This window comes from Pseudochaenichthys georgianus, chromosome 19 (genome assembly GCF_902827115.2).
Source record: "Pseudochaenichthys georgianus chromosome 19, fPseGeo1.2, whole genome shotgun sequence".
NCBI classification, from domain to species: domain Eukaryota; kingdom Metazoa; phylum Chordata; class Actinopteri; order Perciformes; family Channichthyidae; genus Pseudochaenichthys; species Pseudochaenichthys georgianus.
In genome coordinates, this window is record NC_047521.1 from 4,541,150 (window position 1) to 4,555,705 (window position 14,556).

At 42.6% G+C, this 14,556-nt stretch overlaps 1 protein-coding gene across 2 annotated transcripts in view; it reads left to right on the plus strand.

Moving 5' to 3' along the window:
- The first annotated feature begins 1,471 nt into the window (after positions 1 to 1,471).
- rab3gap1 (RAB3 GTPase activating protein subunit 1) overlaps positions 1,472 to 14,556 on the plus strand; it is a 31,324-nt gene continuing 18,239 nt past the window's right edge. For both annotated transcript variants that reach the window (XM_034107188.1, XM_034107190.1), the window contains exons 1-9: positions 1,472 to 1,555; positions 1,683 to 1,738; positions 4,536 to 4,614; positions 4,700 to 4,832; positions 6,107 to 6,185; positions 6,922 to 7,041; positions 7,182 to 7,347; positions 8,639 to 8,738; positions 11,721 to 11,802. In XM_034107188.1, coding sequence (XP_033963079.1) covers positions 1,538 to 1,555; positions 1,683 to 1,738; positions 4,536 to 4,614; positions 4,700 to 4,832; positions 6,107 to 6,185; positions 6,922 to 7,041; positions 7,182 to 7,347; positions 8,639 to 8,738; positions 11,721 to 11,802 — 833 coding nt within the window. In that variant the 5' untranslated portion in view covers positions 1,472 to 1,537. The remainder of the gene's footprint in view (positions 1,556 to 1,682; positions 1,739 to 4,535; positions 4,615 to 4,699; positions 4,833 to 6,106; positions 6,186 to 6,921; positions 7,042 to 7,181; positions 7,348 to 8,638; positions 8,739 to 11,720; positions 11,803 to 14,556) is intronic.

The window sequence follows — 14,556 nt, forward strand, 5'->3', positions numbered from 1 at the left end:
CAGAGCCCCTCCTCCAACACACACGAACGCGCACATGACCAATTACATGTCACTTGTTAGACGCTTTTTTTTTTTTTTATCCAAAGCGACTTACATACAGTCAGTACTGTGGACAATCCCCACAGGAGCAATTTGGGGTGAAGTGTCTTGCCCAGGGACACAACGACATGCTGACTGCAGTGGGACTCGAACTTGCTATCCCCTGATTCGAAGTATATCACCCTATCCACTGAGCCACAGCCTCCAACCAATGAGGGTACGAGATAGGTTTGTGCCCCGATGGAAGGCTGACAGGCAGGTAGGCCTTTTAGGTACTTTTTACAGTATTACGGCTTCTACAGATGACATTTTTTTATGGATTTTTTGTCAAAGCACTTCAGATATTCATTGCTATCGGAATGTTAAGAGCATTCCATGGAATATAACAAAAGTGTATCTCGAGCCGGTTTCTGAAACTTACCTACCCCACCTTTAATATTAGCAAATTCTATTTTATTTTTTAAAACATATTGATGTAAATACATACACATATCGATTTGTTGTATAAATATTGCAAATCAAAACCTTTATTCATTAATAAAATCGTAGTTCTATCTCCTGTTATGAATGCATTCACATTGCCCGCCATGAACTTCCGGAGAACGATCCTCGTCTACATGAACCACGTGACGATAACCGTTTTTGGACTTCCGTTGTCGTAATTCTTCTATCTATATGGCGCTGGTCTGGTGTCTTGCCTCTGTTGCATTCGGGAAATTACAATCCTGTCGTCCTCTCTAGTGTCATGATGAGGTTCAGGTAAAGCACGGTTAATGTATTATATTATTGATTCAATAATATAATACATGACGTTGAGAGTAGGCAATCTAGGCATATTAACACAATTAATTAAACATACTTATCACGGCGACGGTGTACTGAGTTTTTTGTTGTTGCTAGGGGGCCTGTTATTGGCTGCAGGGCCCTAAGCGGCCGCTTATGTCGCTTAATGGGTCGGGCCGGCTCTGGTTGCAGTTAACAGAAAGGTCACTACATTTCATGAATGATATCAAAATATTGTATTTTCAATAGTCTATAAACACCAAAGAGACTATGTTCCCCAGACAGTAAGGCCTAACATGATATTACACTGGGCGTGGATGGTGTTGAACTATTGTTTTAGCCTATTAAGTTTAGTTTTTGGAACAAATGTCATTTATTTCAGACAGTTAGGTGGAGGCGTTTAAATGTGACATTTTGAGTGGGACTGCATTAAAATAAAAGGAAACAATAGTCCTTTGTTAGAATATATGGGAACTCGATTCCTTCTGCTCACAAGAAGACCTATTTACCATCTTTACCATCCCATAGTAGAGCACATTCTTTAAAAAAGTATTTAATAAATTACTACTCCAAATGTAGCTCTGAGGTGAATTGTATGATTATATTTGCTTACGCTAGGGGGCAGTGAACGCCACGTAGCGTCTAGCTTGCCGGAAATAGAAACAGAAACAGGACGTGACGAAGCGGGAAAAGTCAACAACAACACGACACCGACATGGCGGCTGACAGTGATGTGAGTTTCTTTAGTCAAATAACTCGATGTATAAGGGTTAGCATTGTTGTCTAAGCGTGTATTGCATTAGGGCAGATTATAATATATATGTATTTAAATGAAATGAACCCGTTTGTTTCTCTCGCAGCCTGAGTCAGAGGTGTTTGAGATCACCGACTTCACCACCGCGTCAGAGTGGGAACGGTAAGACAACATGATATGTCAGAAGGAACTGAGAACTGTTGTAATACCATGGCTGCTGGGGTATCATTAACATCATGTTTATCTTATTATGTTGGGGAAATGTTGCTGTTTTATTGTCAAGAACGTGTTTTCAAATAGGCTACCAGTGTACATAATGAAGGCCGAACAGTATTAGCATTCTCCCTGGTATACATCAACATGAAGTGAGCTAGTGTAGGCTACAATGATAATGTAGAGTCATGTGAAGTTTGTGAAGCCTCCTCCCGTTCTGCGGCTCGAGTATATTATTAGGTACTATCAGAGGTAACTAAGTACATTTACTCAAGTACTGTACTTAAGTACAACTTCGAGGTACTTGTAATTTACGTGAATATTTCAATTTGATGCTACTGTGTACTTCTACCCCACTACAGTTCAGAGGTAAATGATGTACTTTCACTCCACTACATGTATTTAATCCCTTTAGTTACTTCACAGATGTGGATGAATGATGTGAAATATAATCAAGTGTTAAATCAGACTTTAGTTCCACTAGGAGTAAATTCACAAGTGTTTACTGTAACAGAGTATTCCTACACTCTGGTACTTCTACTTTTACTCAAGTACAAGATCTGAGTACTTATACTTTGACTAAGTACAAGATCTGAGTACTTCTCCCACCACTGTTTACTATAGGAACATGGATGAAGGGACTTAAAAGCTAAACTCTGGTGTTTCTGGCAATTATACCTTTATTTGTTAATGTCAGTAAGTGTGACAAAATGACACGTGAAAGGGATATTTTATAACGACATTGGTATATTATAATTCAAAGGAAAAGGCGTGTTGCCTGGCACTGGTTTCACTTCAGATTGATAGCATATCTCTTCAGAATGTCAATGAGTCAATATCAGGACACTCTGATTGGATATTTCAAAAATAAAGCCCTTCAAATGTCTTCACCGCAAGCCTCTGCACCCTCACCTCACAGATGTATAGTAGGTCCGGTCAGAAAGCATCTGAGCCACTATCAGGACATTCTATTGGGAATTGAAGATCTGTGTAATCAAATCAAATGAAGTTTTATTTATATAGCACATTTATAAACGGATTTTTGGTCGAGCCAAAGTGCTGTACATACAATACAAATAGCTTAGAGTAGAGACACTTTACAGCAAATACAACATCACAGATTGTTCAGAATATCAGTATGAGAAAAACGACACCCTCTGTCCTTAGACCCTCTGTCCTCAGACCCTCTGTCCTTAGACCCTCTGTCCTTAGACCCTCTGTCCTTAGACCCTCTGTCCTTAGACCTCACATCGTACAAGGAAACACTTCCAGAGAAAACCCACAGTTTAAGGGGAACATGGGAGAAACCTCAGGGAGAGCAGCAGAGGAGGGATCCCTCTCCCAGGACGGACAGACGTGCAATAGATGCCGTGTGTAAATCCAAGAGATAATACATTTTACAGCATAGAGACCGAATGTGTCTGAAATGCATGTGTCTGTAATGAGAAGATGAATCCACGAGGATGTCAGCTACAATCCTGTGGAAGCCATCAGGGAAGTAGCATGACGAGACCCAAGGCAGGACCGCAGAGACAGGTTCAGCCACGACCCCAAGTCCACGACTTAATCCAGAACTCAGGATAGAGGATCCAAGACACAGGACTACAGCAAGAGGATCAGCCTGGACTCCGGATCCCGGCGTAGATATAGATACAAAACAAGAACAAAGATTTGGCTGGGTTAACCGGAACAAGAGAATACACATTACATTACATTGCATTTAGCTGACGCTTTTATCCAAAGCGACTTACAATAAGTGCGTTCGACCAACAAAATACAACCTTGAAGAAAACAGAATCATAAAGTACATCAGGCTTCATAGAGTGGATCTGACTTTAATTACATTTGTCTCGAGTGTTTCGTCAACATAATGTGTTGCTTAAAATAATACTTCTGCATACAGTATGTGACGCTGTGAGTGTTGCACGGCCAGATACGGCTCAGCTGACTCAGATCAGGAGATATGTGATACATTATGATATAATAATGGATTTGTTTTTATATCACATCCGACGGGAGGAAATTCAGCAGCTCTCACTCCCGATTTTTAATCCTAATGTAATCATCATCTTCACCACGATCATTTATGTTTATGTCGCCGGATTGACATGAAAGCACTGACAAATATGAATATACTGTAGTCAACTTCATTAAAACGTTATTAACGTGCCTAATCTCAGTAATTCACCATTTCTACGCATGACAACACACTTTGTCCGTGTTTGGCTCTCGAAGCGTTCCCGCATTGACGTCACTTCCTGCTTCCCCCAAAACTTCAAAATGAGTCGAAGGAATTTCCCCGCGATGTTCGAAATTATTGATATTTAACGGAACGGTATCGCTTTTTCTTTTTTAAACTGACGGTTCGAGATGACTAGTAGCCCAATATTTCATTGCACAACAGTTGTTGGGATGCTGTCACAGGCTCTTTAAGTAGGAACTGGCACTGAGGAGTTTTTGCCTAAACTAGTACTTCTTAATGCACTTTGATTACCACCAAAAATGTGAAGATGAAGAGCAGCCATTATTCAGATGTGATCAGATAGAGCCAGAGTTAAGGGTTATGGGTTTATTGAATTGATTAGTAGTATGCGCCATTATATTGATGACAATCTGTCAATGGACTAATACCAAGATAACTCATGTCCAGACAAACATGTATTTCTACATGCCAACATACAGTAGGGCACTGTGTATATCCACCAATGCCTGCCTCTGACCGCTCAACTCGTCTCTCCTTTGAAAGGTTTGTGTCCAGAGTGGAGGAGGTGCTGAATGAATGGAAGCTGATCGGCCTCTCTGCAGGCAGTGTGAACCCAGAGAAGGTCAGCTGCTCTCAGAGCCTCACATGAGAAACACCAGTAGGTTCTTCACCTCTACTCATGTCTCATTCTGTTTGTTTGAACACAGGGTGAATACACCTCTGGCACCTGGGGGGAAAAGTGTCTGGATATCAACTTTGCTGACTTTAAGTTCTACATTACTCACTACTTCCTGAAACAAGAGTGTGAGAAGGACAATGGGAAGGACAAGCTGGAGGAAGGTACGCTTATCTCTGAGGTCGCGTTCACACCCAATAGTCCGCTCTCTGGTGCACCGGACCACAGTTTGTTACATTGTTTCATTTCTCAGAAGGTTCGGTTTGCGTTCACACGGGCAAAACTCAAACGGACTATAAACTTTAAACACAAGTCATGTGCTCGGAAATGCTGTTCAACCATTGGTCAGACATTAAGGGGGTACAAACGCAAATCCCGGCAATTTCTACCGGAGCCTCCGCCATGGAGCATCGGCACTTTCGGCAGGTTATTCTCATGCTGCTGTTAATCTGGAGATCAACAGACACTAGCGGCCCGCGCATATGATTTATATATATATATCAGACAACGTCCGTTACAAAACATTATAACATATAATGAGAGGCGTTCTGCAGAGGAGGGCGTTTCACCGACGACAGGTGTTCTTACTTTTATAGCTGACGGAGAATTTGTACTTTACACGACACTGTTCAACACTTCATTCTGCTTCACTCTTTAACTCAACAACCGCGGATGTCTTGAAAGACTCTTTCGCTAAAGATTTTGAAGATATCCGCGTTCTTGTGACACGTAAATACTACGCTTCCTATGTTTTGGTGCGGACTGCGTTCACACCAGCAATGAACCGCTCCAGAGTTCGCAAGCAAGCGCTCCGAGACCACCTGTTTTAGCGGACCAGAGTCCGGTTGTTTAGTTCACTTAAGAGGTCTCGGACTGCGTTCACACCGACCCAAATGAACCGCACCAAGCGGCTAAACGCACCAGGGTTCCATTGAACCGGACTATACAAGGCAGGTGTGAACGCACCCTTAATGTCCCATATGTTGTTTCCCTGATGAGTAAAAAGCAAGGTGTTAGTAGTTGCACTTTAACTTGATGTTGTACAGTTGTGTGTGTGCTTTTTGCACATCCCCTTTCCATAGAGTAGCATAAAGCTTAGGCCTAAAGACATTGGAAAAAACACAATGTATTTCCTCAATCTCTTCTGGACAAAAACCTATTGAGTCCTAAAAGTAAAAAAAAAGGCAGTAAAAGTGTATAAGAAAAGTCCAAATAAACTTGAATCAATAGTACTGCTTGTTCTACAATTATACTGGAGTTTAATAAGGAGAAGATCTTCATTTGTCTTTCATCATATATTCTTTATATATTCCCCATGTTTCCCACACGCCATTATAATGGCCACATGTCTTACTTCCCTTCTGCTGTTGTCATAGTGAATGGACGCGTTCCTCCCCATCACAGCAAGTCTTTGTCTAACTCTGGTTGTTGTGTGTAGACTCCTTCCCCCTGGCCATGCAGGACCTTCTGTGTATGAACAACGACTTCCCCCCCCGAGCTCACTGCCTGGTCCGATGGTGAGTTCCTGCTTTTATTATGTTTGTATTTCTGTTCCCCGTCAAGTATGTCTGAAGATTACAGTTAACTACTCAGCTGTACACACTTTAATCTATTTGAAGTTACAGAGGCTCACTTACTGTTTGTACGAAGGCATACCTCACTGATAGCAGAGAACTGTTCAGAGATTTGTAAACACAATTAATACTGGGGATGTCACGTTCCTGCCTAACAGCCAACATTGATCAAATTGACTTGAGGGAGTACACATTTTCATTTGTTATGGCATTTTGTACTTGTCAAAATGTTGCCTCACAGAAAGTAGAATGTAACCTGAAACCATCCGGCCACCAGGAGGCCCCATGTCATCATTCTTATGGTGTTATCACCGCTGTGAGGCCGATATGGGTACATGGGCATTTAGCAATCAAAGGGTCAGGGGTTTGATCCCCAGGCAACATGTTGAAGTGTCCTTGGGCAAGATACTTAACACCAGACTGCTGCGTAGGCCTGTTTACGGCATTGAAATGTATGTCCTTTGCTTTGGATTAAAGTCTCGGCAAAACAACATCATTTGGTGGCATTGATATGTCAACTATGGTAGAACGTCTACATGTTGTCTGTCGCAAACTTCTATGTAATATAAGCTTAAACCAGGCTTCTAAAATGCACACTGACCAGATGGGGAAAGACGGCAGTGGAGAAGTCTCTGAAACTGATACCGGTGTCCTGCTGTATCCTTGTCTCCTCTCTCAGGTACGGCATCAGAGAGTTTGTGGTCATCACTCCAGGAACTAACTGTGAGGCCATCATCAGTGAGTCCAAATGCAACCTGCTGCACAGCTCCGTGTCCATCGCCCTGGCCAACAGCGGCTGGTGAGTCCCCCTCATCTCTAGAGACACACATATTCTGGCTGTGTTTCGTGTTCGTCCAACGAGGGCAGAGCAGCTAAATCAACGTTGTTGTTCCAAGAGATGGAACACATTGCATTCTCCTGTTCCCCCGCCTCTCTCAGCCAGGTGCCCATGTTCGTGCAGATCCAGCAGAAGTGGAGGCGGGTGTATGCTGGAGAGTGCCAGGGGCCGGGCGTGCGCACAGACTTTGAGATGGTCCACCTTCGCAAAGTGCCGAGTCAGTACAACCACCTGTCAGGCCTGCTGGACATCTTCAAGGCTAAGATAGTAAGTGGAACATGACCCACTAGAAACAGATCTGATGTCTCACCCAGCTTTGACTCACAGTAGCTCTCTTCAAGGATTAGGTATGAATGGTGTCGTTGCCATGGAGCTCATTTCCTGCCATAACTCCACAAACAAACTAAACATGTTTTACAAATTCCCTATGATTCACTAACCAACTCAAAACACCATCTACAAACTAATGCGTTTTGGTTTGTTAACAAATATATTCTCCAAGTACAAAAACATAAATCCTACAAAGACAATTTGTGGACAAATCGTAATATTTTGTTGTCTTTGTAGGATTTATTTCTTTGTCCTTGTTGAATATATTTGAGTGTACTTAGGCAATTGGGCAATACCTATGTGTTCCTATTTGCAAATCAAGCATTTGCTTTTGTATTTGCAAACCACATTGGGTTGGTCAATGACTCTTAGGGCATTTGTAAAACATCTTTGATTGTTTGTGGAGTTATGGCAACAAAATGTGATCCATACATTGCAACTTTAAATAAGAAGCTGTAGAGAATGATGAGTGAGGCAATATTCGTAAAAAATAGATATATTGAAAATCTTTAATAAGATAAAATGAGGTTAAATATACTTTATTGATCCCAATTTGGGATTTATCTTCGTCTCAGCAGCATGTTGATAAGAAATTGTCCGTGAATTAAAATAAAATAGAAATATGCTTGCACTGTGTAATTCACTTGCAAGTGAGGCTTCTTCTAACAAGTGAGCACCCAGTCAGGGGTAACAGAAATGACTATAACTCACATAGTTGGCTTAACACACCACCTAGTGTCAATTCTGTGTCATCAAGAACCCTTCAATCTGAGTAAAGCTGCCGTCACATTATACGCAGTTTGCTCTTTTCTCACTGCCTGGTGGGACGTGGAGCAACAGATAGTTAGTTTCTATGGTTACCTCCCAACACTTGACTGCGCTGCTGTATACGGCTGTCATCTGATTGGTTCCACATAGCAATATCAGCAGTAATCAAGAAGTGGAACATATGTTGAATATGCTCTATCCAAAGTAAAACAATTGCATGTCATACAGACGGAACAAATCATTGTAATAATAAATAATTAGTCGGACAGGTAACACATGGTAAATGTTTTCTGTTTTTTCATAGAATGGAATTATCGTGTAATATGTCATTTATTAGACATGCGCACTTTGCAATGTCCATGCTGACAGGGTCTATTGTGCAGCCCTGGTTCCAAAGCTCCTGGAACAGAAAGGACTAATTCATTGTGTACCTTTTTCTATTGATGTATTTCCTCCTCAGGGTTGTAACCTGTCCCCTCTGCCTCCGATCAACATCGCTATCCGCTTCACGTACATCCTGCAGGACTGGCAGCAGCACGCCTGGCCTCAGCAGCCTCCAGGTACTCCATACATGGGAGCATTTAGAAACACATTATCAGAGAGGCCGACTCAGTGGACATGTTTAAAGACACTTCTTCTTAGATTAACTTTTCATTAGCAACTCCCCACTTAAATGTTGTTTTAGTCTTTATTATTTACCTACCTAACAGTAATATATTTATTTTGTTAGCGCTTTTACAGGTGCTCAAAGTCGCAAAAATAGTGAAAAGAAAAGAACGGCAAATAAATATAGTCAAATTAAAATCAAGCAATACACACAGTCACACAATCACACAGTAAAAGCCAAATTGAAGAGGTAAGTGTTTTGAAGGTGGTGAGGTCGGTGCAGTCTCTGATGGGTTGGGGGAGTGAGTTCCAGAGGGAGGGGGCAGCGACGGAGAAGGCTCTATCCCCCCAGGTCCGGTGATTGGTGCGGGCGGGGATGGATAGGAGGTTGACTTCTGATGAGCGGAGGCAGTGGGAAGGGGTGTGGTGGTGCAGCAGGTCTGTGAGGTGGGGGGGGGGCGTGAATGTTGAGGGCTTTGTGAGTAATCAGGAGGACTTTGAAGTCGATTATTTGACGGACGGGGAGCCAGTGGAGGTTCTGGAGGACGGCAGTGATGTGGTCTCGGGAGCGGGTGTGGGAGAGGAGGCGGGCAGCAGAGTTCTGGATATGTTGGAGTTTATTGAGGAGGTTGGATGGTATGCCGTAGAGCAGGGGTGCCCAACCAGTCGATCGCGATCGACCGGTCGATCGCAGGGAGATTCCCGGTCGATCGCGAGATGTGTCTAAAAATAGAACAATGTTCTGTTTTATCGTTAATATCCTTTAACATAATCTTCCTGTGCCAGAATAATGCACTTGAACGCATCAAAGCTTTGTGATTGGCCGGCGTGACCCCATGTGTCGGGGCGTGGCTGGTGGGCAGTGGGCACTAGTTCGCTGAAGTTGTCCGTGTCAACAGGAGTGACAGTCCGCACACACACAAGACCGCAATTATGGCAGAAGCAAAAAAGCCCAAAATATATAATTTTCACTCCGAGTGGGAGGATGATTATTTTTGTATCTATTCCAATTGAAAGTCCATCTGTCTCGTCTGCAATGCGAGCGTGGCTTTATCGAAGGAGGGTAATTTAGGAGCGGCATTTCAAAACCGTGCACAAACGCTACGAGACGGAATTCCCTCCTAATTCTGCCCTACGCTCCAAAAGGGGAGGGGCCTGAAAGGACAGCTAAATGCACAGCAGTCCATTTTCCACCAGGCCCAACAACAAGAGCAAGGCTGCTTCCATAGCATCTTATCGTGTCAGTCACGTTCTTGAGAAACACATGAAGTCTTTCAAAGACGGTGAAGTTGTGAAAGAAGCATTCCTGGAGGCTGCCGACGCGCTTTTGGGGACAGTAAAAATAACTGTAGCATTTCAACAGGTTTTTGATATAATAAAAACTCAAGTTAGATACCGTTATTAATCAGCTGTAAGTTTTAGTTTGTTTGAACTTATTCATTATAATTATTGTACAAAATGGTATAAGAATGCCAACTTAAATTGATTATAGTCTATTATCAATTCAGGTTAAGAAACTAGTGTTGCTAGCATCCTATTTTAAAGGCATTTCTTTTTATACTCTACTAAAATGCAACAAAAAAGGGTTTGATTTTATTAATTGTGTCTTTTTTATTGCACTGTTGCAGCAGATTCCTGAGTAGCTTCAGATCTGAGTTGTCTTATTAGTAAGCCGAATGTATACTTTTGTAGCAACACTATTTTTATATAATGGCAAAGAAAGGGTTCAGAGTCTTTTCTCCAACTATCAACAACACTGTTGTGTAACTTCAGTTAAATACTTGTGTGTAGATTAGAAAGAGGTAAGATAAAGGATCTGCAGTATTGTATGAAGTATTAATCCTACAGAGGTCAGTTTTATACAAGTAGAAGTGTATATTTACCTGGCTGTCAGTAATGACCTCTATTTGGACTGGTAGATCTCGGCAGACTGGCAACTTTAAAAGTAGCTGTGGGTTAAAAAAGGTTGTGCACCCCTGCCGTAGAGGATGCTATTGCAGTAGTCGGGTCGGGGTGTGATGAATGCATGAATCAGGGTTCAGCAGCAGAGGAAGAGAGTGATGGGCGGAGACGGGCAATGTTTGTGAGGTGGAAAAAGGCGGTCGAAGATGACTCCGAGGTTGCGGATGTGAGGGGGGGGGAGATAGAGTGTTGCTGTCAATGGTGAAGTTGACATTCTGGATGGTTTTGGTACGGGATGGGGGGCCGATGAGGATGATATCATCTCTATGATCAACTCTATACTGTTGCATTTATTTTATAGGTCTTAAAGGATTTTATCTTATTTTATTAATATAACATTTTTCAATAGCATTATTTATTTTTACATTGTTCTTTTTATATCTTAATCATTTAACCTTTATTAGAATTATTGCATTTTTATTACAATTATCTTTTTATCTGTATTTCTGCACACTTAGTTTTATGGGGTTGTATATGTTATATTGTTGCATCAATTCAATTGTCTTGTCTCTTATCTGTCGGAGAGAAATCATGATGTCTTTGTATGATCGTACCTTTGAGCTCCTTGTGGCTATTCACCTGATGACATGTTACATGTTGCTGCATGTACCTGTCATGTATGAACCAATCATCTGAGGGACATTTCCTGTTGTTTATTTTTAACTTGTGATGTGTCATTTTGTAAAGCCCTTTGAGCTGCATGTGTTGTATGAAAAGTGCTATATAACTAAAGCTTTATTATTAACAAATGATTTCACATGTAGATGTAATGTAGGTTTGTACAATGGCTCTCCTGATTTCACAGTACAACAATTCCAGATACAATATAACAGTATGGATTCAAACCATTGTGTTATTGCAGTAATCATCATTACATAACGTCCAAAGTGACTACACATTGATCTGCAGTATTAACTCCTTGATATTCAAATATAAATATATATTGTTGTGTGTTTTGTTTGGCTCTCTGGCAGACTTCGACACACTCCTGGGGGGTGAGGTGGGAGGGGTGGAGTTTGGGAAGCTTCCATTTGGAGCCTGTGAGGAGCCAATACGGTAAATACATGTGAACTCTATCGAGCACACTGTCACTACAGCACACTGTCACTACAGCACACTGTCACTACAGCACACTGTCACTACAGCACACTGTCACTACAGCACACTGTCACTACAGCACACTGTCACTACAGCACACTGTCACTACAGCACACTGTCACTACAGCACACTGTCACTACAGTACACTGTCACTACAGCACACTGTCACTACAGCACACTGTCACTACACTACACTGTCACTACAGTACACTGTCACTACAGTACACTGTCACTACAGTACACTGTCACTACAGTACACTGTCACTACAGCACACTGTCACTACAGTACACTGTCACTACAGCACACTGTCACTACAGCACACTGTCACTACACTACACTGTCACTACAGTACACTGTCACTACACTACACTGTCACTACAGTACACTGTCACTACAGTACACTGTCACTACAGTACACTGTCACTACAGTACACTGTCACTACAGCACACTGTCACTACAGCACACTGTCACTACACTACACTGTCACTACAGTACACTGTCACTACACTACACTGTCACTACAGTACACTGTCACTACAGTACACTGTCACTACAGTACACTGTCACTACAGCACACTGTCACTACAGCACACTGTCACTACACTACACTGTCACTACAGTACACTGTCACTACAGTACACTGTCACTACAGTACACTGTCACTACAGTACACTGTCACTACAGCACACTGTCACTACAGTACACTGTCACTACACTACACTGTCACTACAGTACACTGTCACTACAGTACACTGTCACTACAGTACACTGTCACTACAGTACACTGTCACTACAGCACACTGTCACTACAGCACACTGTCACTACACTACACTGTCACTACAGTACACTGTCACTACACTACACTGTCACTACAGTACACTGTCACTACAGTACACTGTCACTACAGTACACTGTCACTACAGCACACTGTCACTACAGCACACTGTCACTACACTACACTGTCACTACAGTACACTGTCACTACAGTACACTGTCACTACAGTACACTGTCACTACAGTACACTGTCACTACAGCACACTGTCACTACAGTACACTGTCACTACACTACACTGTCACTACAGTACACTGTCACTACAGCACACTGTCACTACAGTACACTGTCACTACAGTACACTGTCACTACAGTACACTGTCACTACAGTACACTGTCACTACACTACACTGTCACTACAGTACACTGTCACTACAGTACAGTACACTGTCACTACAGTACACTGTCACTACAGCACACTGTCACTACAGTACAGTACACTGTCACTACAGCACACTGTCACTACAGCACACTGTCACTACAGTACAGTACACTGTCACTACAGTACACTGTCACTACAGCACACTGTCACTACAGTACAGTACACTGTCACTACAGTACACTGTCACTACAGTACACTGTCACTACAGCACACTGTCACTACAGTACACTGTCACTACAGCACACTGTCACTACAGTACAGTACACTGTCACTACAGTACACTGTCACTACAGCACACTGTCACTACAGCACACTGTCACTACAGCACACTGTCACTACACTACACTGTCACTACAGTACACTGTCACTACAGTACACTGTCACTACACTACACTGTCACTACAGTACACTGTCACTACAGCACACTGTCACTACAGCACACTGTCACTACAGCACACTGTCACTACAGCACACTGTCACTACACTACACTGTCACTACAGTACACTGTCACTACAGTACACTGTCACTACACTACACTGTCACTACAGTACACTGTCACTACAGCACACTGTCACTACAGTACACTGTCACTACAGTACACTGTCACTACAGCACACTGTCACTACAGTACACTGTCACTACACTACACTGTCACTACAGTACACTGTCACTACAGCACACTGTCACTACAGTACACTGTCACTACACTACACTGTCACTACAGTACACTGTCACTACAGTACACTGTCACTACAGTACACTGTCACTACAGTACAGTACACTGTCACTACAGTACACTGTCACTACAGTACACTGTCACTACAGTACACTGTCACTACACTACACTGTCACTACAGTACACTGTCACTACAGTACACTGTCACTACAGTACAGTACACTGTCACTACAGTACACTGTCACTACAGCACACTGTCACTACAGTACAGTACACTGTCACTACAGCACACTGTCACTACAGTACAGTACACTGTCACTACAGTACACTGTCACTACAGTACACTGTCACTACAGCACACTGTCACTACAGTACACTGTCACTACAGTACAGCACACTGTCACTACAGTACACTGTCACTACAGCACACTGTCACTACAGCACACTGTCACTACAGCTACACTGTCACTACAGCACACTGTCACTACAGCACACTGTCACTACAGCACACTGTCACTACAGCACACTGTCACTACAGTACACTGTCACTACAGTACACTGTCACTACAGCACACTGTCACTACAGCACACTGTCACTACAGTACACTGTCACTACAGTACACTGTCACTACAGTACACTGTCACTACAGCACACTGTCACTACAGTACAGCACACTGTCACTACAGCACACTGTCACTACAGTACACTGTCACTACAGTACACTGTCACTACTGTACAGCACACTGTCACTACAGCACACTGTCACTACAGCACACTGTCACTACAGCACACTGTCACTACAGTACACTGTCACT